Source organism: Sander vitreus, chromosome 2, assembly GCF_031162955.1.
Source record: "Sander vitreus isolate 19-12246 chromosome 2, sanVit1, whole genome shotgun sequence".
NCBI lineage: Eukaryota > Metazoa > Chordata > Actinopteri > Perciformes > Percidae > Sander > Sander vitreus.
Window position 1 is genome coordinate 17,820,800 of NC_135856.1, and position 26,478 is coordinate 17,847,277.

Sequence of the window (26,478 nt, forward strand, 5' to 3'; positions counted from 1 at the left end):
TTCCTGCTCACTCTGGCATGCATATGCCTTATTAACACAGTTTTTTGCGCTCCATTTTTATTTATGGCCCGAGGCTTCAGAAACTTAGGGCTAAATATACCTGAACACAGTCAGAGGAACGCTGGGTTGGTGGGGAGTCGAATACTGACCCAGTGTACTAATGATCCCCTTCTCCTACTGCTTCCACTCAACCGAAATAGTGTGTTGAATACGTGGCTTGTGTATGAACTGCAGCACTGAATTACTTTCAACTTTTCACCGCAATCCTGGGAATATTCAGCACTGACCTTCCATGTTCCCCTCATGTATCTCTGTTTGTCTGTGGTTGTCCCTCAGGTGGTATTAAAGAATGCCCACATGGCAGTGGGTTCCCTCACCATCAACGAGGAGAGGTCAGAGGTCATTGACTTCTCTGTGCCCTTCATCGAGACGGGGATCAGTGTCATGGTCTCTCGTAGCAACGGCACCGTTTCCCCCTCCGCCTTTCTTGGTGAGGAGAAACACACCTGGTGCTTCTGGCAGATGTACAACACAATTGAGAGCACTTAGATGCACACGCACACACACACACATAATAAATGCACAATCACTGATAGAGTACAAGCTGTTTCTTTGCAAAACAATGACATTGTTTAATTGTGTTGATCAATGTGTTCCAGCAGCACAAAACAGTTTGGTGACATGGTGACATAAAATGCAGCTGAAAATTGCATTAGTAGTAAGTTAATAGAGCTCTGATATGACTGTAGATTTGAGGGGGATTGCCACCCCCCTTTTTAGCTAAATGACTAAAATGCATGCCCCTTGTTAACCTGCCACCATGGAGAGGGGGCTCCATTCTCTATTAGCAGAGGTGGAGGGGTTGTTTAGTTGAATATGTAAATCTAATCTGCCTGATACATTGATCCTTTACCTGACCTGGTTTGTGCAAGTTAGAATCTATGGCCTTGACCATGGCTCTGAAATATCAGTAGCCTAACTCTATATTATTAAATCCATGATGCTGTCCGTGGTGCCGCCCTTCTGTCAGTTTAAAGATACAGATCCAAAAGATTCGTACATGGGGCGGTTCGCTAGTCGTGGGTGAATGAAACAAATCTGTCTCCCCTGTTAAACATTTACAAATTGCCTACTGGCTCTAGGTGAGTGAACAGTTACCAAAGAGCTGAAATTACCAACAGTAATGCTGGATTACATGCTGCTTTGTTTCCTGTGAATCCCTTGTGCATGTAAAGGCAATTTAAATCCAGCGCGAACACCGCCACTAACAATGAAACCTAATATATAGAGAGCTAATTGTAAATAAAATAATTAAAATGCTGATCATAAATTGTTTCAAAAGTTGGCATTGATACTATTAACTATTAAAATTGGAACATTTAGAACAACACCATCTGCTGATGAAGATTGTGTAATACAATCAAAAGCTCCAGAGCACTAAATGGACCTTGTAGTGAGATTGTTGTTTACTACAGTGCTATGGTGTTTATCACAGATTGTTCAGTGTGTGGAAATTGCAAAGCAGAGTGCAAGTGGTGGAAAATGTGCCCATTTCAATGAGTACATCTGTCCATTCACACCTACCTACCTTTGTCTCAGTTTCTCTCTTGAGAAGTGCTTGTTAGTGTTCACACAAACGCAGACAAAATCTATCAATTTATAACAATGAGCACACAGTACATAACGTCTGAATACAAATAATCATGTTGATACCAGAGGGTGATTTTTATAATTTTCTTTATTTTGGTTTAATTAACTTCCTTTCTCTGTCTTCCCACAACATTCCCTCCCTCCCCTTTCCACTTCCTCTGCTGCACCCTCTCCTCCTTCCAACCCCCCTTTCCCCTCTCTCACCCCCTCTCCCACTCTGTTTTAGAGCCCTTCAGTGCTGATGTCTGGGTGATGATGTTTGTGATGTTGCTGTTGGTGTCAGCCGTGGCTGTGTTTGTGTTTGAGTACTTCAGCCCGGTGGGTTACAATCGCTGCCTGGCAGATGGGCGAGGTGAGAGGATTGCACACACACACACACACACACACACACACACATGCTCGGACACACACAAGAGCAGACAGACCCAGTCAATGCTTGCTCCAAAAAGTTGACAATGAGGTACATTTTCAGGTGATCTCATGTCTTGAAATGAAGACATAGTTGGTATGTTTTTTTACCTTGAATGCACCATTCAAAGAGAGCTCCTCATGTGCTAAATTACTTTGATTACAATCCCTTCTGAATGAGTGTGACCTGAGCGCTGGGACTTTCTGCTCGATATCGTGGAGTACTTATCTCCATCTACAGTCACTTAAGCTCTTTTACTAATGAAAAGGATCATTGACAAGAGCCAGATAGGTAATCTTAAGTATTCTTAGCATCACTGTGTGAGACTGTGACTTGCATTACGTCTTTTTTTTATTTTGCCATTCTCAAATATTACACAACGTTGTTACACTGACACATCTAGGGTTGTAAAACCGATGAGTGCACTTAAGTAGATCTATTACCATACATTGAGAATGTGTGTCAGGTTTGATGGTGTCTGACAGTATGGAACAACACCACCCTGTTGAATGAAATTTGGTTCCAGCAGGCCATTCAAATCAATTTACCTATCAAAATTAATGTTTCAGATTCAATCTATTTTTTTCTCCAGGTTTTTTACACCCATCTCTGTTTAACTCTCAGGACTGCATTAGCCTGCCACAACGACAGCCACTCAGATAAAATCAGAGACTTGTCATATTGCTGCTCACAGCTTCTTCTTTTTTTTATCAAGGACCAGAGGGGAAAAGAGTAATGGTGTTTGGTTTGGAGTTATGTTGGTTTTCTGAATGTCTTCTGTCACAGCAACAGTATATGGTGCGTGTGGTTTAATCGCTAGGTTATGTGAAGCTGTTGTCCTATACTGTGTTCCAGCTGTAGCATAATTGTAGCCTGCTGTGTGCCCATCTACCCCTCCCCCTTCTCTCTCTTCCTCCCTGTCTGTGATGCCACAGAGCTACAGTAGGTATTGTTTCCATCCTGCTACCTTGTCATACTCCCACAGAGGTAGGTGGAACAGAGGTAGTCTGTAACAGTGGGTTGTCACTGCAGCGTCTGGAAGAGCGGATGTGGACCGTACAGCACATCCTGCGATCACTGACCAACTAAAGGATGGGAATAAATCCAGTCTTTGTCGCTGCCATTCATCAAGTGCCTCCCACAACAACGGTCTTGAGTGAATGCAGATAAAGTGAAGTAGCACCTGGGATCTGTGAAACTGATTTATTGCCTCCTCATCCCTCAATCATCTTTCTTTGTACCCTTCTCTTTTGTTTCTCCCAGAGCCCGGCGGCCCCTCCTTCACCATTGGTAAGGCCATCTGGCTGCTTTGGGGTCTGGTTTTCAACAACTCTGTCCCCGTGCAGAATCCCAAAGGTACCACCAGTAAGATCATGGTGTCAGTGTGGGCCTTCTTCGCTGTCATCTTCCTGGCCTCCTACACTGCCAACCTGGCTGCCTTCATGATCCAGGAGGAGTATGTCGACCAGGTGTCGGGCCTGTCAGATAAAAAGGTGTGAATTCAAAGCAATGTAAGGGGCTGTGGGGCGGAGGAGCAGGTGTGTGCAGTACTTAATGTGGGGTGTTGTCAGACCACGTGTACACGGCTTTTTGTAGTTTGTGTGAGTAAATTAGAGTCTATGAGGGGGTAAGGGCTCCCACTAAAGATTATTATTTTATTTCATGTATCCTTTATTTTACAGAGTAAAGAGTTTAACAGAGAACAGAAAAGAAAACTATAACTTTTGGGATTAATCGTTTAGTTCCGTGGTTCCCAACCTTTTTTGTCTGACATACCACTACAGCACTATTAGATGAGCTTAAGTGACCTGTGAGTGACAACACCCATCATGTTTCAAATGTGTTCATTTAAATGGATTTGAAAGTGTTATTTAACAGTATTAGTTATATAAAAGTTACAATATGTTATATCATAGTTAAATCATCAGTGTTTTGGTAGGATTGGTCACAAATTAATTTGTACAGTATGACAACTGTTTGTGTTTCTAAAGCAAACTGGTTTTGGGGGGGTGGTTGGGAAGTCCTGTGCAGTCGGCCTGTTGTAGCTCATAATTTATTGGTTATTGTGACAATAATATACTAAAGTAAGCTATTCCACAATCTTTTCATATACCCCCTGGGGCAAAAGTACCACAGGTGGGGAATAACTGGTTTAGTTCATAAAAGTAAAAAAATAAAATGTGAAAAATACCCTTCCCAAGTTCTTAAAGCCCAGGGCGATTGTTTTCATTTTTCTAAACGATAATCCAAAAGCCAAAGCCCTCAATTTACAAAGATATAAAACAAAGGAAACTAAGCTTGACTTATTGTTTTTCTATAAAATTTGGCCCTATAAATACATTTGAACTTAAACTTTATTTATAGACTAATTTGAACTATTTAGTCTATAGAATTAGTCAACAGAAAATTTATCAGCTGCTATTTTGATTATAGATTCAATTTAAAATAATTTTCAAGCAGATTTGCCAAAATGTTACTCAGTTACTAATTGTAAGTATCTGCTGCTTTTCTTTTCTTTGTCTTATCTGATCGTAAACTGAATGGGTTTTGGAAATTATGATGGGCATTTGTCACATTTTTCTAATATTTAATAGACCAATCGATTAATCAGGCAATTTAATTGATTATTCAGTAATGAAAATAATCATCAGTTGCTGCCCTCAACCTGAAAGGTGGTTCTTATATTTTTCTTGATCTGGTGTACAGTACATGTTTGTCTAAATGTGTGTTCTGGACTCTCCCATGTCTTTCTATTGAGCACAACACTAAGCATTTCGTTAATTTTGAGTTTCCAAAAGCATAGTCCTGTGCTCCTGCTCAACAGTGCATTAAAGGCAATCTGATGCAGCTCAGTGCCTTTTCCATGCTAACGAGCACTCCTCTGTCACTTTCTCTGTGTGGTTTCTTTTCCGGAAAACACCCGCCACAGTTCCAGAAGCCTAACGAATTCTCGCCGCCATTCCGGTTTGGCACGGTGCCCAATGGGAGTACAGAGCGCAACATCCGCAACAACTACCGGGACATGCATACTTACATGACCAGCTTCCACCAGAAGAATGTAGATGAAGCGCTGCACAGTCTGAAGACCGGGTGAGGAGGAGAGACATAGAGGGGAGGATGTGAGGAAGGAGGGAGTTGAAAGAATCTCAGCAGGGAGAAAAGAGACAATGTGGTGGAGCTGTGAGGTCCTGTACTGATGCAATACAGAGAAAAGATGATGAAGGAATAAGAAAAGGGAGACAGAGGAAGCGGGAGCATTCTGGGCAATGTGGGTGGGCAGCCAGTGGAGCTGTGTATCAGCCTGCCACTGGCACCCAGAATAGCAGCCTGTGGTTGTTGTGAAAGCTAGCTAATATTCACACTCTCTGCCTCTGAAGTACAGGCTAATTTCTTCCTTTCCTATTCACTCTTTCCCTCTTTTCCTTCTTCCTGTCTTCTGTTTTCTTTAATTCACTGCTCAAGGATCAAGAATGCAAAACAGCTCTGGTGTTTGGTGAGAGTTTGAGCTGAATGACCACAGAGGCCTGTAGAGCCCAGAGGCACCGTTTGATGGTAGTTTGTCACCAGGCTGGAGACTGTCATGTCAATTTACCTAACAAATCAGTTAGGGTTGGTCTGGATAGAATAGAGTAGAACACAGGGAAATGTCATACTTGAGCTTAATTAAAGATGAATTCTTGATCTTTGTTGTTTCCGAAAGCTTTCAACCACATCTCATGGCCTTACTCAGCCGTCATGGAGATGGTTTAGGTTTTACTACGAAAGTCCATACTAAGGCCACATGATGACACCTGAACTGTCTCCATGACAACTGGGCAACTCTATTTGCTGAGGAAGATCACAAGATGTGTTTGAAAACTTCAGAAACAACAGGTTGGATCTTGTATTGAGAATTGTTTTGTGTACGTTATAAGGTATATAGGGAATTAGCACTGCTGCTCTTTGAAGGTTAATTTGTTCATTTGTTTTTAAGATGTTAGCAAAGATCTTTGTTTCAGACTAGGTGGTCCACTTTAAAATACTATGGGATACCCAGGAATAAAACAGAATAGAATTAAATGATCAGGGATTGTATCCAAATCCCTCCCTTCCTGGTTTCCTATATTTACTTTCTGACATATAATATATAAAATAGTGTACAAAGTAAATTTGGAATATCTCTGTGCTATTTAGTGCCCTCATAGTGTCCATAGCATGCACACTGCCTTTTCCTAAATATCCATGAATGCAATGCTTTACCAGGTAACACTTTATTTTATGGACCATACATTTCTAATAATTTCCTTGTAAGTTTCCCTGAAATAACTGTGCAATTTGTCATTAATTATAGCTGAAATAGAGAGAGAGTTCCATTGTTACATTTTCAATTAATTCCAATTAAATGCTAAGCCAGCGTTTCCTAGAGTGTTTTAGTTTAGTGCACAGTAGGTCGTCTGAACACACACGTGCACAGGGGAGCATACAATTCAACATTAATGAAGAATGCAGTCTCCAATAATAAATGAATGATTAATAGCTACCTAAACCAACTAATACAGCTGTCTAAATTGTCTCTATGGTACCAAATGACGTAGTTATTTCCAGGAAACCTTTCAGAAATGAAATAACAAACAAATAGAATGAAGTGTTATCCATCACTGTTAATAGATGTGTAAATTAAATCTGCAATGACACAAATTATGTTGAGTCATAAGTATCCTAAAGTCTCAATTTATTATAAACAAATATATATATATATATTAATTGGGAGTAGTGATGAATGAGTGGGTGAGAGAGTTATTTTGGACACATTCATTCACCGTCATTATATGATTGGAGGTACAAGAGGCTCCATAACACAATGTAAAAATGTTCTTTTAACAAACTTTCCTTACTCCACGCTCTGTAGCAAACTGGATGCCTTCATCTATGACGCTGCAGTGCTGAACTACATGGCGGGCAGAGACGAGGGCTGTAAGCTGGTCACGATCGGGAGTGGCAAGGTGTTCGCCTCCACCGGCTACGGCATTGCCATCCAGAAAAACTCCGGCTGGAAACGAGCTGTGGATCTGGCTATCCTCATGCTCTTTGGAGATGGTAAGGAACTTGAATAAAAAATTTTTTTGAATGAATATTTGAATGAAGAGGCCTTAGAAATGTCATCATGGCTTTTCTCTGTTGCTTTTAATATTTCAATAACAGAAAATCAGAGGTTTATATATATATATATTCCTAAAAGCAATTAACTATTGTTATTTGCCACTTTAATGTAGAAGTCGCACAAATAGTATCATATGCATATGTTTTTTGAGATAATGGTTTAAATGGTGTCCTATTTGTATTGTAATATCCTGACAGGGAATATCCCGTAGATAGGGCCTTAATATCATTACACTGTCTAGGAGGTATAATGTTGTTACAACACTATTTCAATCAGGAGTTACTTTGTTGCAGATATGCAAAGATTTATTGTACAAAAGCATCATATAACATGTACAGAGTCTTTGGAGATTAGACTCCATCGTTATAAAATAATTTAAAGGAGTAGAGAATAGAGAGAGTTCAGATTGATAAATCCCACGGTAAATTGGCTGGTTTACTTAACAAGGACGGACTGTAAATCCTGTCTTTTTTTTTGTATTTCAAGAGTGAATTGCTCCACAATATGAATACATATAAACGGTTACCAACTTATTTTGTTGGTAACCGTTGTTGTATAATCACAATATTACACTTGAGGAGGCCTATACTTCAGTAATGCGCCTTTCGGACCTGGAAATTAAACCCTCTGATGTAATACGGCTTAAACAAACGTCAACATTAAACACTGATGCAGTTTTAAATGTTTTATTACCACAAGTTTACAGACGTCTCTGCTGATTGAGTATCACCTGTGACCTGAGTCGAGACACACCCACCAAACGAGAGAAAACATATCTCAAACATAGACTTAATATTTACAGTCTATGCAGCCGTTGCAGCTCTCTCTCTCTCTCTCTCTCTCTCTCTCTCTCTCTCTCTCTCTCTCTCTCTCCCCGTGGGGTCAAAAATCAAGCTGTTCCACTAGCTGCTCCCTCTAGAGGTCTGGAGAACTTCCGTTGGGTAATCTGGATGCTGCGTTTTTTTGTTGCATTTGTTTTCTGGGTTTGTGTGCTTTTCTTTTTGCATCGTTTCATATTTGCAGTGCGTTTATGTATTTGGTTGTGTTGTGTGTATTTGCAGTGCGTTTATGTATTTGGTTGTGGTGTGTGCATTTGCAGCGCGTTTGCTGAATGCTGCACGTGTTGTCAAATTAATGAAGTTATTTTCTTAATTTGCTTGTGTTTTGTCTATTTGCGTGTGTTTTCTGAAGTTGCAGGGCGTTTGCCCCTGTCGGCCACAGTAGGTTGGGGACATGAAGTCATCGAAGTAGCTGTAAAGGAGCTGTGACTCAGAAGGTGGTCAATGTTTGTTTTTTGTTGATAACCCAAGAACCTGCTGGTAGATCCTGGCAGTCAATGAGGCTGTTGAGCTGCAGGATGAGGCCTCCTGAGCTAGGCTGGCACAGTTCAGTCTCTAATCAACAGTCAGGTACCATCAGGCCTGAAAGGCTGCTGCAGTTGGAAAAGAGAAAGTTTGAGTGTGGCTTGTTTATTTGGTAACTTAGGAGGATTTGGCAGCACACTGCAAAGGCTGTTTTGGCAGGGATGGGAAATATTGACCTTAACTGAAGATAGGTAGAAGGAGCTCTGTCGATGTTGTTGGACTGTTGTAATTGACATATTTCTTCAGTGTCACATGGGCTGGTGGACTTATTCATTCAACAGGGGAACCTTAAATATACTTTGATTTGTTTTGGCTACGTCTACACTATAGTCTCTTAACAAGGTTTTCACATTTATCAATGACAGGATTTGAGTTTGAGAGCTTTCCGGTATTAACCATATGCTAATGTTTACAATCCCTTTGTCCACAAATTACAGTACCAGCTTGACATATTAGAAGTAAAATCCCTCCCTGATTTAGACTACTGTAGCATTCTATTATGTTCTTTAATAGTTATTTTAATATGTTCTTAAATAGTTTTTTGCTGTAAAGCTCAGTCTACGATTTTAAAAACTCCGTAAATAATTGTAATCCTTTACCACCTCCAGTGGCTGATAAGTGATGTGCAAGGAGCACAGGAATAGTGATCATAACCAGAACGTGTCTTTTTAGAAATGAGTACTGTAACACTGTGAAACCAGCTAACTACACCAGCACCATGTCGTGTGAATATTTATATACAGTTAGGAGGTTGAATCATGAGTCTGTATTCCATTAGTGTATATCAAGTAGGAAGCAACACTTGCTATACTGTATGTGCCACAGAGCAATGCTCTAAATTTAGAGGTCAGGGTTTGTTTTCAGCCCCAGCTGCTGTTGTGTGTTTTGGGTAGTGACCGAAAGAAGATGGCAGGGTGTCTGGCGTCACTCAGAGAGAATGACGAGTTTAGTGATCCACGAGGACCTCTGTTTCGAGCTGCTACTCTGTCATGATGAGAGGAACGGAATCTGTGATGCAGGTTTTACTTATATTGGAAATTCTCATTAAAAGATACACTTCCTTAATTTTCCCAAAGCTTTATTTGTTATGTGACTAAAATCCCACAATAACTAAACTGTTGCCATGACAACTGTGCAAACTCCATCTGATTTAATACAAAAGTAATCCCTCTCAATCATCACGTATGACCCACTAGAAATGTGTGGTGGTTTCTATATCTGCAAAGACCCTGCCCTTGGCCTGTATTTTCTCCTTTCTTCTTATTTTTGAGTGTGGGATGTTTATGGGCGTCAGCAAAGAGCCTTTGGTGCCCCATGTGGGTGTGTAACAGCGTTCTCATTCGCAACGACCGATTTGCCCCTGCGTCTCAAACTGACGCACAAGTTTAACAGACGCAGAAGTGTGTTTGTGTGTGCTTTATGAAAAGATACTGAAAAGCTTTATGTAAAAGAAATTATTGTTCCTCATGTGAATCGTTGCCTCTGGAGAGTACACCTACAGTTGCACTCCACCTCCAGAGATAGTATGTGCTCCATACTCCTCACCACCTGTCACATCATTGTACAGCATAATGACACACACGCATACATGGTGGTCTTCCATGTGCAATCAATTTCCATCCCCGTTTGTGTGATGGATGAAGGGGTCAGTGCAGAGAGAACATTCACCTCAGATCAGATCTTTAGGAGCCAAATTGACTCAGACCTCGACATACGCTGCTCAATGATGTACACTAAAGTGCCAGTCTGTGCACGTGTACATGGGATGTGACTGTGTGTATGCTTGAGTCTGTGTGCCCCAAAGATCATGCACAAATTTACCAAATGGAAGTAAAGTCTTATTGTTGTGTCGACTGTGTGCACGAGGCCATTATGTCAAACATTACCTCTCATTACTTCACGCAGACTATTCTGCTGTCAGCACTCATATGTTAGTCCAGGTTCAGAGATCAGGCTTTGAGAGAGATCTGTCACGTCCTGTTAGAGTACAGATATGAACATGATATAAGTCATATGTGCAGAAGGAAAGGCTCAGCGATGGCCTACTAACATGAGTGCCACTTCATGTGAACAGATACAAAATCAGGAGGGAAATGGAATAAATGTTGGAGGAGGAGGAGGAGGAAAAGGGAGGAGGAGGAAGAGGAGGAGGAAGGAGAGCAGAGGAGGAGGAGGAAGAGGGAGGAGGAGGAGGAAGGAGAGAGGAGGAGGAGGAAGAGGGAGGAGAGGGATGGCAAAGATGATGGATAAGAATGGAGGGAGGATTATAATTATGATAATATAGATTTCAATTATAGTATAGAGTCTGCTTATTGATCCAGATCTTAATCAATTCCTATAGTGATTCAAATTTGGCTCATATAGAGTGTAGAGTGTGAATCCAGGAGAGCATTTATCCTGCCCTTATGTCATTGTCTGAAACATGCAGGCTGATAAGAATTAATAGTGTCATCTGCTGTTAGGACACTAGTTCTAAATAGGAACCAATTTGCAGTTTTTATCCCTGATCTAAAGATGTTAAAGAGATACTTTGCTGATTTTCAACCGGCTTTGTATCATAACAATGTGGGTAGTATGTGTAAATTAACTATGGTAAACTTCCCTCAATCTTGCCAGTTTCGCTGGACCTAGGGCCTTCTGCTCGAACTACAAATTGAAATGTCGATAGAGAGAGAGAGAGAGCTGCCCCTCTCTATGTGTGTGTCTCTCTCTCTCTCTCTCTCTCGCTCTCTCTCTAACGTAGACCGAACTCAGATTAAACTGTAAAACTTGGCAATCAGTATTCTGTTGCTGTATTGCCTACTTCTCGCCTAATATGTTTTCAGAAACATATTTTGTTGCACTGTTTGGCTGAAATACAAGATTTTGTTAACAGGAAGTGGGTACCATACTGTTTCCTGTATTGCGAAAACGGAGGATAAAAAACTCAGGTGAAATGGTAAAACTAGGCAGAGCTGATCACATATTAACCAAGATTCTGTTTCTGCATTACCTATTTCTTGCCTCGAATGTTTTCAGAAACATATTTTAGCTTACAATTTACAGTTATACGAGATTTAACTGTGGACATAGCCAGGCTAGTTGTTTCCATCTGCTTCCAGTTTTTATGCTAAGCTAAGCTAATTGTCTCCTGGCTCCCACTCTGTAGTTAATGCACAGACAGGAGAGTGGTATCGATCTTCTCAATCAACTCAGAAAAAGAAAGTGAAAGAGTGTATTTTGCAAATTGTTGAAATATTTATTTCATGAACTAAACAAATTACATACTTTTCCCTTGCTTCAATATTTTATATGTTTTTGTCTGTTTGGTGCTCATCAGCATAATAGCAACTGATCATCGTAAGACTGCCACTTTACACTGCACTTTCTTTTCTCTCACTGAGGTTCATTTAGGTAAAAAAAATCTTTGTGAAAACTAGTTAACAGCTGCCCAGGACACACATATACACACGTACACACACACACACACACACACACACACACACACACACAAAACAGTGTTATGTAAGCATTGGAAAATATTTATATACCCCTTGATCTCACACAGACGCACACAAAAACAGGCCATTGGTGCAGATCAAACAAATCTATCTGGACGTGTCCTCCCCCCCTTAGCATTTCCTCCGGGGATATGGAACTGAGGGGGACACATTTTCGAGCAGAAATGCTTGTCACATGACCACACACACTTCCTCCTTAAGGACTGTCAAGTCCCAGCAGGCAGTTTTTTTTTCCCACAACAAGGAAGGGATAGCCTTGTATAAGCAATCCTTAATTAGGATGATCCTCAGGGGGATGTTTAGTCAAAATAATGCAACATGACATTTGTTGCACGTACATGAGACCTGAGCTGTTTTTGGCATCAACTCTCCATCCAAAAAGTGTGCCCTCTCTTTTTGTACTCACACTTACATGTTCAAACACCTATGGGCAAACTCATCCAAGTGCACAGGTCACACAAACATGCACACGAACATCAACACGAACACATCTATTCAGTAACCTGTGTATATGTGTCTCTCCTTCCTCCAGGTGATATGGAGGAGTTTGAGGCCCTGTGGCTCACAGGCATCTGCCACAATGAAAAGAATGAGGTGATGAGCAGTCAGCTGGACGTAGACAACATGGCGGGGGTCTTCTACATGCTTGGGGCTGCCATGATTCTATCATTAATCACCTTCATCTGTGAACATTGGTTCTACTGGCAGCTGCGCTTCTGCTTCATGGGCGTGTGCTCGGGACAGCCCGGGGCCACCTTCTCCATTAGCCGAGTGAGTGTGCTTGTGTTTTATTTTAGGTCTGACCTTTGTCCTCCTGACAGAAAGATCACAAGAGTGGTTGTATTCCAACCACTGGCTGTGGTTGAGGTGCATCGAGTCAGTCAGGGGGATATGATGACTCACCTGATTTAACCTGTGGCTTTTTTAGCCCAGGCGGGCTTCTCTTATCTTAATTCTACTGCAATTCGACATTTTCAGTTTTTATAACACACTGCAAATCAGGGGAGCAGAATATTACAATAATGTAATATCATTAGCAGTACAAATAAGAATTCATTAGACCCAGTCCAAAAACTGCATTAATGTAAAAACAAAATCTAAAAAACAAAATCTATTTCATCAGAATTCTGAAGGTGTTGAAATGAGTGCTCTTTACAGAACACTAACACAAATAACCAGTGAAATCTGTGAGGTTTTTGGTGTAACTGACTGCATGTACGGGCTTACAGCAGACTAATAACAAATAAATGTTAAAGTTGAACATTTACTCAAAGTTAAAGGTCTAGACAGTAGGATTTAGGTCAATCTATTGGCAAAAATGGAATATAATATTAGTACTATGTTTCCATTAGTGTATAATTACCTGAAAATAAGAATTGTTGGATTTTCGTTATCTTAGAATGAGCTGTTTATAGCTACATACGGAGCGGGTCCTCTTCCATGTTGCATCTCCATGTTTTTACAGTAGCCCAGAATGGACAAACCAAACACTGGCTCTAGATAGGGCCATTCGCATTTTCCCGTCAGCCACCATAGTTCTCCAACACACTTGGCACAAAGGAGAAGTTTCAGTTGTTTGCAATTTGTAACCATCGCAAGATGCCACTAAATCCTACACACTGGTACTTTAAGGTGTCAGTATGCTCAAAACAAACAAGTTCATAAAATGTGTTGTCTGACCACATCAAAAAGTGTGTTTATTAGGGTTGGGCGGTAATACGGTATACCGCTGGGTCTAAAAATAGCAACGGTATCAGTTTCAATACCATCATTAAAAAAAATGCAATGCACTTATATAGGAGACAAGGATCAAATATAAAATTGTGGTGACCCACAAGTAAGACTGAAAGAGACATTCACCAAGGTATATACGAGTTCCGGGTTAACGGCTGAATTATGTCAAACAACGACGGTGGTGAAAATGCTGCTGTTGCTGCAGCGGCGCCGGCCACTGCTAGCGGCGCGGCTAATGTCGGTGCTATCTACGCGGCCACCATCAAGTTACCGGACTTTTGGCAGCACAACCCATGGCCGTAGTTTCAGCACATCGAGGCCCAGTTCCAGCTGAGAGGAATAACACAGGACGTTACAAAGTATTTCCACGTGGTATCGGCCTTAGATGCCTCAACAACAGCCAGGGCTATGGCGCTGTTAGAGGCTCCTCCGGCTAATGGCGAGTACGACGCACTCAAAACATTCCTGTTGGAACTCTTTGAACTGTCGGAGCTGGAGAAAGCAGACCGCCTGCTGTCTCTGAACGGCCTTGGCGACAGCAAGCCGTCCGAGTTAATGGAGAGGATGCTGGCTGTGCTGGGCGGATCCCTCATTCCTGTTTCCTGGCTGTGGAGGCCGACAGGATTTTCCTCGCCAACCGGTAGCAGTTTGTCCACACGCTGCTGCCCCCCCAGCACACGTCTGCCCCGCTTGCACTCCACAAAATATAATTTATGTAATTATGTGTGGTCACGTGACAGTGTGGCGGAGAAAGTAGTTTTTTGTAAGTTGTTATGTTATTATTGTTTCAGTATTAGTGTTTGGTATTCAGTTTCTGAACGGTGCACAAGCCAACATTTTGGTGACGCCGTCGGAGTCTTACGTCATCATTTTTAATTAGTCACTGTAATACCGTATACCGCGGTAAAATAGGGAGGAGGTTTGACGGTATCAAAATTTGGATAACACCCAACCCTAGTGTTTATAGCTGTTGCGAACGGCCACACTCGAAGGCCGGATGAAGAGGCAAGTGATAGAGGGATGCAAGACGTGATAATCGTTTGAATTTGGGCTATAAACGCATTTTTGAGAAAGTCTTTCCTCAAAGGCGTTCACTCGTTTTCACACATGGAGTTAGTAATAAGTAATTTGGCTAACAATGAAGAAGAAAAAAAAAGAGTCTAACCCTATTTTCCTAACTTTCTCACCTCACACCTGGCCAATTGCTGCATCGCTGTCAGGTTTTGTTGATTTAGGAAAGTGCAAAAAATTGTTGGAGAGACCAACCAACATCAGCATCTTCACTGAAGCCTCAGTCTCTGAAGGGATTAACAAAGCCTGTAGTCTTTGAGAAAGGCCACTGTTTATCACCTTAATGTTGCTGAAATAAAAGCTACTTACTATGCTGCACATCCTCAGCCGGTGACCTGAAGGTGTGTTTGTGGATGTTGAAGAGCTCATCTCAGCGTGGTTACGACTGCTCAGATGGGTCACTTAAAAAGGTGTCTAAGTGTTATTGATGCATAAATAATCACGAGGTGTAATTCATTTGCATAATGTTACCTTTTAAGAAAAAAATGTAAGTGGGGGTTGTTGTTGCATGCCAAATGTCTCAATTATTATTTTCCTGAAAAAAAGGACACCAGTGTTAATGTGTTTGGTGTTTCTAATTGTAATGTCATTTGGTTTACACCTACTCAGACTAACCTGAAAGAACTTAAAACACAGATCTGGCCTTGAGCACTTCAGAAACACACAGCCCTCTCTTTTCTTTTTTTGTTGAATTGTCAGAAATCTCCTTCTGTCTTTGTAGCTTCCAAAACTACTATTTTTTATGCAAAACACAAGCACAGCTTTATGATTTACTCTGAGCTCTGACATGCTCGAGACTGAATTTACTTGTTGCATTACAACATCCCTTTTAAGTGCATACACATTTTAAGAGGTGCTTGTACAGCCAGATATCTTTTTTACGTTTCCATGCCTGGTTTAACACTCAAGTTGCGGCCAGGAAAGAAAAAATATTAAAGAAAGTGCGTCATTCAAAAAACTGCATTTCATATAAAGTATATAGAAAGTGTAAGAATGGACAAGTGATGAGAGTACAAAGGGCTAATAAAATACAGAGGAGGAAAAAGAGATCAGTTAGCGAGAGTCAATGATAAAGAATAAAACGGGTAGCAGGACAAAGGCAAAGTAAAAAGGAATAGACACAGCAGTGTGCCAGGAACCTCTGTTCTATTACCTTTCACAGCAGCTGTAGTAGCTATAGATGTAGAGCGATAAAGACAGACAATCCCATTGGAGCGGCTGCCGCTCACCCGAGCGCCCGTAAACAGAGATAAAACAGACACAAAGAGAGAATGGAGGTATAAAAGAAAAGAGGGATGACGATCCAGAGTCATGAATGTAGCTCTGTGACGGGAAAGTGACTAAGAGACAGACAGAAACTGTTTCTGACAAGTTGACGCCTTTGAGGAATGCTGGCCCGCGTGCTGGCTGGTGGGTAGTGTGTCCTCGACCTTTCGGATTTGGCTGTTGCCTCGACCACAGACTCCCTCAGCCCCCCATTTAACACGCTTGTTTGACTTCACTCGCAAAAGGCTTTCCCCTCTCTTGAAGATCCTGCTCTTACCCACAAACCAAACACACACTGATGGATAACATTTTAAATAGACGATTGTTGATGCATGTGTCTCTTGATAGTAATAGAAAGTTAGAAAAACTTTTACAAAGGGATTCATTTCCTTGACAAAACAAAGGGAAAAAGAGTAAAACAATCACCACTGTCAGCTAAATTTAAATGACGTTGATTAAACCTATTGATTTGTGGTCAAAACCATAAGCTTAGTGCACCCAGTGTGTTATCAATCAAGGCTTTGATCTGCTCCCTCAGTTCTTTGTGTCGGAGGCGGAGCAGCAGCTGTGAGGGTCCATGCTGTTCCCCTGAGAAAAGTCATTTATGAACTCAGCCCCTGTTACTGTTTAATAGTGTGTAAACAAGAGGGTGGTCAGAGAGAACATGGCAATGCATTAACCTCTCTCTGCCTCTGTCTCTCTCTCTCTCTCTCTCTCTCTCTATGTGTCTTCTGTTTGACTCCCTCTCTTTAACATTAAACCCCTTTGGTTCTTGATTCCTTACACATTTTACTGTTCTTTTCTTCTCACTTGGGCTACTACCTTACCACTCTCACTCTTATTCTTCGTCCCATGGCCTGTCTCACCCTCTCTTTCTCTCTCCACCTCCCTTTTCTTCTAATTTTCACACTCCAGGGTATCTACAGCTGCATCCACGGGGTACAAATTGAGGAAAACAAGTCAACCATAGACTCACCCTCGGCCACCATGAAGAAGAACATGAACAACACCCACTCCAACATCCTGCGGTTGCTTCGCACTGCCAAGGACATGACTGCCGTCCCGGGCATTAACGGCTCTCCGCACGCTGCCCTGGAGTACAGCCACAGCGGCCGTGACTCGGCTATCTATGACATCCAGGAGCACCGGCGCAGCTTGGTGGGTCACCCTGCCGACTGCAAGTCAGCGCCACCCTACCTGCCAGAGGACAACATGTTCAGTGACTACATTAGTGAGGTGGAGAGGACTTTTGGCAACTTGCCCCTGAAGGACAACAACCTGTACCAGGACCATTACCTGCACCACCACCCGGCTTCGGCTCTGGGTATGTCCGGCCCCCCGCCTAATAGGCCGCGTAGCTTAGGCAGCACTAGCTCGTTGGAGGGCGGCATGTTCGATTGCGACAGTTTAGGGGGAGGGGTAGCGCCCATCTTCACCACCCAGCCCCGCCCCTCCATGACTCACAGGAATACCAATAAATTTGACCTGATTGCTGGCCACACCCCTGCGGATTCCACCCAGGGTGGGTTCAAGGGAAACAATGTGTACGGGAGGTTTTCTTTCAAAGGAGGCGCATCCAGCACGGGGCTCATCGGGGGTCATGACAGGTACTGTGGTGGGGGCGGGGGAGGCTCAGGGGGGGATGATGGGAACATTCGCTCGGATGTTTCGGATATCTCTACGCACACTGTCACCTACGGCAACCTGGAGGGCAACAACAAGCGGCGTAAGCAGTACAGGGACAGCCTGAAAAAGAGGCCAGCTTCGGCTAAGTGCAGACGGGAGCAGGACGAGATAGAGCTGAGCGGCCTCAGGAGGAGAGCCCACCACCACACCGTCCACCACCACTTCCCCCACGGGCCCCTGGCACACCGCACGGTCTCACCTCCCCTGGAGCGGAAGAGGGGAGGAGGAGGGGGTAATTCTTCACCTTACATATTCCGCAAAGACAAAGAGAACCTGAGGGATTTCTATGCGGACCAGTTCTGCTCCAAGGAGGGCAAGGCCAAGTGGGAGCAAGAGGGTGGAAATGGAGGAAGTGGTGTGGGCGGTGGTAGTGGTGGTGGTATCTGTAAAAGCTTAGTACCTGTGGAAGACTTCCTTAAAGGTAAAGGCAAGAAGCCGGAGTGTAAAGGTGGGCTTGGCTCAGTGTTGGCAGGGCAGCAGGCCCACACCTGCTGGGATAAGGGGGTTTCTGGGCTAGGAGGGGGGGGCATAGCAGGGGGTGACTGGGATTGTCGTAACAGCCACAATGCGTGTCACCACGGAGGAGGCGGCGCTTGCCCAGCTAGCGGGGTTGGGGGTAGCAGCAGTCGCCCCAGCTCCGCTAGCTGCAAACGCTGTGACTCCTGTAAGATCCCGCCAAGCAACCTTTACAACATCAGCGAGGATATGGTGTTCGCTGGAGTGAAGAGTAGCATAGGACCCAGCCAAATGCAAACTCAGGCACAGCGCAGGAAGCTAGGGCCAGGTGGGAGGGTGTTACGGAGGCAACACTCGTATGACACATTTGTGGATCTGCAGAGGGAGGGGGCAGGCCGCATGGGAGGGGCTGGCGGCGGCGTTGGGGGGCAGTTTCCCCAGCCCCGAAGTGTGAGCTTGAAAGACAAAGACCGCTTCATGGAGGGCCCCAGCCCTTACGCACACATGTTTGAGAGGTATGCAGGTGAAAGGGAGTCTTCCATGTTTGGAGGAATAGGTGGGGATAGGGTGAAGGGAGGCTCCTCCTTCAGTGTGTTCCATGGAGGAGAAGGTGGGTTGCATCAGCGGTCGGTGGGGGAGAGAGACCTGAGGGACAGAGATAGAGCTATGATGGGAGGTGGGGGCGGTGGTGGTGGTGGTAGCAGCAGAGGGGCCGGGACTTACTCCTTGTCTAAATCTCTCTACCCAGATAAGGTGAACCAGAACCCCTTCATCCCAACCTTCGGCGACGACCAGTGTCTATTACATGGCGCCAAACCGTACTACATCAAAAAGCCACAGACGCAGCAACAGCAGCAGCAGCAACTTCTCAACAACAGCCGAGGAGGAGGGGACTTCCACAGCTCCATGGGAGCAGCTTCCTATTTGCCCGCGTCCGCCACAGCTGGGGTGCTGTCCAATGTGGCCCCCAGGTTCCCCAAAGAGCTGTGTCTGGGCGGGGTGGGAGGGCCCATGGGGAACCACCACGGGGCCAGCAAGCTACTGCCAGTGGGCAGGGACACGTTAGGTTTGGGGCAGGGACAGAGACCCTTCAATGGGGCCAGCAATGGACACGTCTATGAAAAGCTCTCCAGCATTGAGTCAGACGTCTGAGGGGGAAGACGGAGGAAGAAAGAGAGGGAGGAGATGAAGTGGGTGAAGAAAAGAGGGAGCAAAACATACAGATGCCGATGACCTCTCTGTGTGAAGAGAATACGGAGACACAATACTGTGTGTGTTGTTCTCACTCCTCTGAATGGAAAGAATTTGGACGATGCACAGAGGCCACTGCAGGCTAAGCTGTGAAGTCCGGCGGGAGACAAGTTTTTAATGAGAAGAGAGGATTCTGGTGCTGCTCCGATGCTCAGAAAGATCGGAAGGAAGGGAGGGGGGGGGAAGTGAAATAAAATCTCCAGTCTCTGCTCTCTTCACATGCTCATTGTCTTTCCCTTCATCCTGCAGTTCCTTAACACCAAAACAAACATTTTGTTTAACAACGGAAATACAATCATGAATGAGATATCAACGCTTCTGTTGAAGTAACAGGGTAAACTAATAATAATTGTATTGATAATGTTAATAATATTATTGAATATTATTCCAGTGTTTATTGATGATCGGTTGGGATTGTTTTTTCAATTTTATTGATTTAAATAGTTCATGTTACATATTTGTATGATGTTAATTCTTTCTTAGCCTACCAATATTACAGGAGACTGGTAGACCAGTCGTCAGATCTTTTTTGGGTTCCTGTAATTTGGACTCTTCTTTGCTATTAATTCTTTATGTTTGATTTTTTGTTTTTTTTACTTTTCTTACTCTTGAGTGCTGTGAAGTGTATGTGAAAGGCATGACTTGCTGAGTACATTCTATGTACTTTTTTTGCAAAGGTATCTTTTTTTCAGCTGCAGAAGCAACATCATCATACTGATTTTCCGTTTCCTCTCCTTTTTTTCTGCTCCGCAGTACCAAATGGTGGCAGTCTCACATTTTGAGCTGGATGTGCCTTAAAGGATTAATACTGATATTCTACACACACAATCACCTGCAAACAATTAGTCTAAGTGGTTTGAGATTAAGAATACACCTGACAAAGTCTGATACGAGGGTAGAGTTTCATGAGCATAACAGACTTTTAGGCTTTTAACAGATATTATGTTACACAGCAACATTTCCTGCCATAGAGAAAGCTTAAATTCCTACATAGATCCCCAAGAAAAAAAGGAACCAATAGCAGGATAACAAGGGTTAAAACCACAGTGCCATGATAAACAAAACATTCCTGTTCCCCCCCCAAAAGTCAGCTATGACAGAGCCGTGCCCCTGTATGTAAAGAAATACCATTTAGAACTAAAATATAGAAGCAGCTTCTTGTGGTATTAACTCCACAGTTATTCTAACTGCAAGTCCTTGAAATCATTTATGAATAAGTTTAACAAGCTTTATCACTCCTCACCTCCTCAAACCTCACTGTTCATTACAGATGACCCAGGAACCAGCTATCCATTAAATACATGTAAATCCCATTTAATGTCCGCTTGTTGCTCTCATCATGTTTCATTGGGTCTGACTCAATTGGCTGTGACAGTTATGCTGTTCAGGACAGGGCCATAATGGACTCACAGAGTGAGGCCTCTGTTGCTGTGATGAGCAGCAGTAATGATCATTATTTCATGATTACAGCTATACGCCCTGCCTGCTGTATTAGATGGTCACATTTGACTGATGTGCAGTTAACAAGTGTTGAACATTTTCACTCTGCTGGTTTAAAGGACCACAGCAAGCTCTAATACATAGTCTATCCCAAATAATCTCTTTACTTAGTCTTGCAATTATTCATAAATTACATCTTTATAGCATGTCATTTAATTTCATTATTTTTCTTAAAAAGACAAGTGTTTCTAGCTCACAAAAGGCACTATACAGATACTGAAGTGTTCCCCTGGGATTTAAAGGAATAGTTTGACATTTTGAGAAATATATAATGCTTCCTTGCCAAGCCTTAGATGAGAAGATTGATACCACTCTGTACGGTTTGTATGGTGAATATGAAGCTACAGCCAGCAGTAATTAAGCTTAGCTTAGCTTAGCATAAAGACTTGGTTGAAACAGAGGGAAACAGCAGGCTCTGTATAAAGTAACAAAATCCACCTCCCAGCTCCTCTATGGCAGTGGTTCCCAACCTTTTTTCCTTGGCGCCCCCCCTACTTATGTCTAAGAAAAGCTGAGCCCCCCCCCCCTCCGAAACCGAAGTTGAGGTAACTCTCGAGATAGAGCCTTACTTTCTTTTTTGATACAGAGGAGTTATCAGCACTTTTACGTTTCTCCGCTATGTTTCATTCATAAAATAGTGATGCCGTGACGGCAGGAGAAACGAGGATGATAGCAGCTAGCAGCTGACCTGATGACAGCAAGGGTCACAGGTTAAGAGGTCCCGGGGGTTTGGCCTACTAAGTAGCCTGCCTACAATTTTAAGCGAGAACAAAAATATTTAGTTTTTATACAGACTTTTGTATACATTATATATTCTAGTGTATTATCATAATTTGTTTAACGTGCAAATATTTTTTTTTTTTTACCTCATCATCAAACCAGATAAAGACTTGCGCACCCCCTGTGATCTTTGCCGCCCCCTTGAGGGGTCCCCAGACTCCGGGTTGGGAACCACTGCTCTATGGAATGGAAATGTATTTATTTGAAACAGGGACAATGCACAAATAAACATTAAACTTGTAATACAATGTCTTGGGTCAGGTTACAGCAACAATTGCTAATTTCCACCTGTAGTCCCTGGGCAAATATGACGATTATAAAAATAATAATTTTAAAAAGAAATTTAACAGGATTACAGATGACGTGGTGACCATAGTTATTAAAAACAAGCAGTCTAGCAAAAAAACAGGAGCGCCAACAGCCCACTCAACTCTCTCTCCCCCCCTCCCCTGCACACACACTCAGACAGAAGCAGCAGCTTAGGCACATTTGAGTACAAAAAGCTAAAGCTCACTAAATAACATGTAATTATTCTTTTGGTAAATACAAAAACCGAAGCGTAAAATACATGTTGGAGGGTTATCTACAGGACTTTTTTTGTTGTTACTGTAAAACTTATTTTACACTTGTCCAGAATAAAACAAATGAGATATAAGGTGTTGGTGTCTTTTTAGAGGTACTGGAAGGTGGATATAGTTTCCTCTGGACAGGCTTGTTGTTTCCACCTATTTCTGGTATTTGTGCTAAGTTAAACTAACTGGCTCTAGCTTCATATTTAACATACAGATGTTAAAGTGGTTTCAATCTTCTCATCTATTTCGCGTAATTCCCAAAATGCCAAACTATTCCTTTAATCTATTTTCTTATACTCGGAACAAGAGAACCTGGATAATACAATCCATTCATCATTACTCCCACCATGTTGCCCAAGATCAGTTTTTTTACAAAACAAAACTTTGGATTATAATCAGTTTTACATGCTGAGATTTTGATAAAGGTAACAACTTTCCCTTAAGTCCGGAAGTATAATTTACAGCTATCTACCATTAAAATGTTATTATAAGACATCTATTTTCCATTTCCAGTTATTTATTGTCACTTAAACCTGACTTTTAGTCATTTTGCCAAACCAAATGTTGATACCTAAGCACAAGCAGACTGAATGGGTCGAATATATTTAGTTTGTTGTACATCCCAGTCAAAACTTTGGAAGACTTTTCTTCTCTTGGTTGACAAGTCAGTATGTATGATAGGGGATCTCTATTGTTTGTAAGGACTTGCATGTATACACTTTTCTTTATTTCTGTTTTTAATCTTAACTTTTCACCCAGAATAAATGGGTGTTTTTGATCAATATTTGGATTATTTTCTTAACTTCATTGTTGATCCATGTAGAGGGGGGGGTGTGTGTGTGTGTGTGTGTGTGTTTTTGCAAGAGAAGACACCAATCTTAACAGTCTAAACTACAGTTATACTTTAATAAATATGGCTAAATTGATTAAAGATTTTACTAGGATAGAAAACATCTTTTATTAGTCTTCTACAAAGATCAATTTTCTTTCTGTGTAAATGCTTTTAAACAAGGTTGAGGTCTTGATTAATACATTCATCGTCACTGAAGAAGCCTTTTTTTTCATTTCAACTACTTTTCCTATTATTTTCCTTTTGAATATCTCGTTTCATTATTTCTGTTATTGTATGTGCCTGAATCCATATGCTTGATTACCTCTGTGTGCTCATATGGGAGAGAGACAGAGTGTGTGTGAGAGATAACTGTTTATTGTACATGTACTATAAAACTGTATGTAAATACTTTACCTCACGCTCATGGACTTTTGATAAGAAAAAACTGTGCAAAAACACCGGAGAATAGATCTATTTGGGATAAATCTTTGATTCGTAGGTCCCCTTGCAAAATTGCTTTTGTAACGACTTCAGGCCAGGATATGTGTAATCGTTTATTATTACACAGTGTGCACATTTAATGAGTCATGGTTTGTTGATGTGTTTTTATTTTCTTGTTTGCTTTGGTCAAAGACCAGCTAAGAAGGTTGTGTTCTCAAAGCACCATCATTAATTGGTACACAGAAAGCACAATAGATTATTTATTGCATTTTTACAGAGGTAGTCTCTTTTCTTTCCTCTTGAACTAATCTTCTGTTTTTGTTTTTGCCACAGAAGAATCAAACAACTCCACCCCTGAGCTGTACAGATTGTGAAAAATGTACATAGTACAAAAATCTAGTTCACCCTTGCATTTTTTGTATGGAGAGAAATTACTTGTGTGAAGAGAGTATTTCAAATTTGATTGAATATTTAGTAATATTGAAAATGAGATTAAACACAGTCAATGTGAAAATAAGTGCTGAGAAATATTATTCTTCTGTCTCTTTGGAATAAAAGTGTTGAGTATTAAAAAAAAGAAATCTCAAACGTATTTGTCTTCTTTGTATTTCATCATTTGTTGTGTCCACAGGTTGGCAGCGAGCAACAGGACGTCTTATTTGGGTCCTATTTATATTTAACCATCAAATGTGCTGTGTACATGTTATTATGTCCCATACTGTCGGTTCACAGTGGACCTGAGATAATGGCTGCAGCTGAGTGTCATCTTCTGCTCCTCCCCTTCCTACTTTTATTGTTTCTCAAAAACAGGACTCTCATCATGTGAGATTAATGTTACTCGTGTTGGATACGTTTTTTTTTTTTGTAGACCAAAGAGAAACTAAATGAGGTTTGGGAATAAAAAGGTGGAGCGAGAGGCAGAAGAAGAAAAACAAGAGATATTGAGGGAAGGAAGAAGTGATGCAAACTGAACGAGCAGCGGAGATCAAAGCCCGCCAAAAACCTCACTCCCCCTCACTCCTCAGACGCTTTCTTTACTCTGAAAGCCTTGTCCAGCAACAGGAGTTATTTAAAGAAACCTGCAGGTTTGAAAATGTACCGATGCCTTGTGTGTATAGATTTGGTGGGAGAATTTTAACATCTGTGGCCCTGGATGCTGAGGCATTTGAAATAATCCTTTAATCAGTTTTTATCTCCTGCTTCTTAAAAAAAATATTTTCTATTTTCTGTCGATTCTTGCTTACTTGTTCACTCCTTACACCAACCCAACAACCTCAGGATGTATTGCAACACATGTAACTACTTCTTGACAATTAACTGTTACCTAGCAACTGGATCTTTTTCCAGAGATGGGGAGGGAGGTGTGGAAAGAGAAACAGAGAGAGAGATTTATATAGTATTCCCACAGCATCTTAACTGGATTGCATGCAACAATGCATTGACAATACAATACCAAAATGGAAAGTACAGCCTGAGCTTAACGCCCACACATAGCAGTGTAGAGAAGAAGAGACGGAGGGAGAGGAGGAGGGGTGGTTGATGTACAGATTACAGTTTGGAGAAAAAATAGAGGGATGAAACCCATGCAGAGGAAAACAAAAGAGGAACTGACAAGCAGTGAGTGTGCAGATGCAGGTTGAAAATGAGAGAGTGAGAAACATGCTGCAGCATGTGGTGTGGATGACAAGTGGAGTTGTAGAAGAAGAGGAGAGAAACTGGTTGCTGTAGAAACACTTGGCAAAGTTTTAATGAAGGCATAAAGTTTGATGCCTGTGCCCACAACACACACACACATACATACACACACACACACACACACACACACACGAGATCATCCGCAAACAAACAGTATAATAATGTTAGCAGATACTAGGCACCCCCTGCTGGGCCCATGAGGACCATTCTGACTTCAGCTGAGCAAAACACAAAAGATCATGCCTCCATGAATCAATTGTAATGTCACATTCTGGTTACAGCAGCAGGAGAGCGCCAACACCATGTGGCAACAACATGGCACCCTCCGGATACCGTATGTAGCACAGGTACATTTCATTCATGACTGGAGTTTAAGGTAGAGTTAAAGTAACAAAGCACGGTGGTGAGAGATGCTACTGGGAAATCAAATGTAAAGCTAAGGCATACATTGACTGCTGTCTTTTAGTTTGTAGTGTGTGGTTCAAGCTTCAAAAACACTGGACGAGACTACATGCAGGAGTCGACCCACAGGCGGGTCAAAAAGTGACAAAGCAGGGTTTTGAGTAGCCAAAGTTATTTATAACTTACAGAAATATTGCATAAATAGTCCACCTTCTCTTCCCCTCCCTCTCTCTTTCTCATCTCTCTCTCCCTCTTTTGTTTTGTGGTTTATAGTTACTTTGGATTAACTGTTTCTACAGGCTGGGTAGTCCTCATGACGAGTAACCTGAACTTCAGGCAAAAAATAGGTGGGGTGCCCCTTTAAGGTACATGCCTCTTGACATCTCCTGTCATGGAGAACCAAAGTGCAATATTAACTAAATAAATAGCACATAATGAAATTATCATTAATTAATACAGGCAAAATATATAATATAACCATACAGTTGTGAAACAATAAAATTCTAAAATTTTTCTTTATTTAATGTGGCTGTTTTCCCAAATGACCATTTATTTCATAAAGTCACGTTTCAACGGCTTAATAGGCTACTTAACAGTTATTTGTTCATGTGCCTATAAGTGAAAAGTAAAAAAGCATCATGTGATAACAACAGAACTGAAATGGATTAAAGATGTAATATGGCCTAATAATGATAATATAGATTTATAGTGTTGAGGAAGGAGGTTTGT

General features: G+C 41.9%; 1 protein-coding gene across 1 annotated transcript in view; it reads left to right on the forward strand.

Moving 5' to 3' along the window:
• Positions 1 to 22,049, forward strand: part of grin2bb (glutamate receptor, ionotropic, N-methyl D-aspartate 2B, genome duplicate b) — a 117,500-nt gene extending 95,451 nt beyond the window's left edge. The window contains exons 10-16 of the mRNA XM_078281514.1: positions 337 to 490; positions 1,877 to 2,002; positions 3,323 to 3,552; positions 4,989 to 5,149; positions 6,948 to 7,135; positions 12,596 to 12,834; positions 17,050 to 22,049. Coding sequence (XP_078137640.1) covers positions 337 to 490; positions 1,877 to 2,002; positions 3,323 to 3,552; positions 4,989 to 5,149; positions 6,948 to 7,135; positions 12,596 to 12,834; positions 17,050 to 19,428 — 3,477 coding nt within the window. The 3' untranslated portion in view covers positions 19,429 to 22,049. The remainder of the gene's footprint in view (positions 1 to 336; positions 491 to 1,876; positions 2,003 to 3,322; positions 3,553 to 4,988; positions 5,150 to 6,947; positions 7,136 to 12,595; positions 12,835 to 17,049) is intronic.
• Positions 22,050 to 26,478: the final 4,429 nt, after the last annotated feature.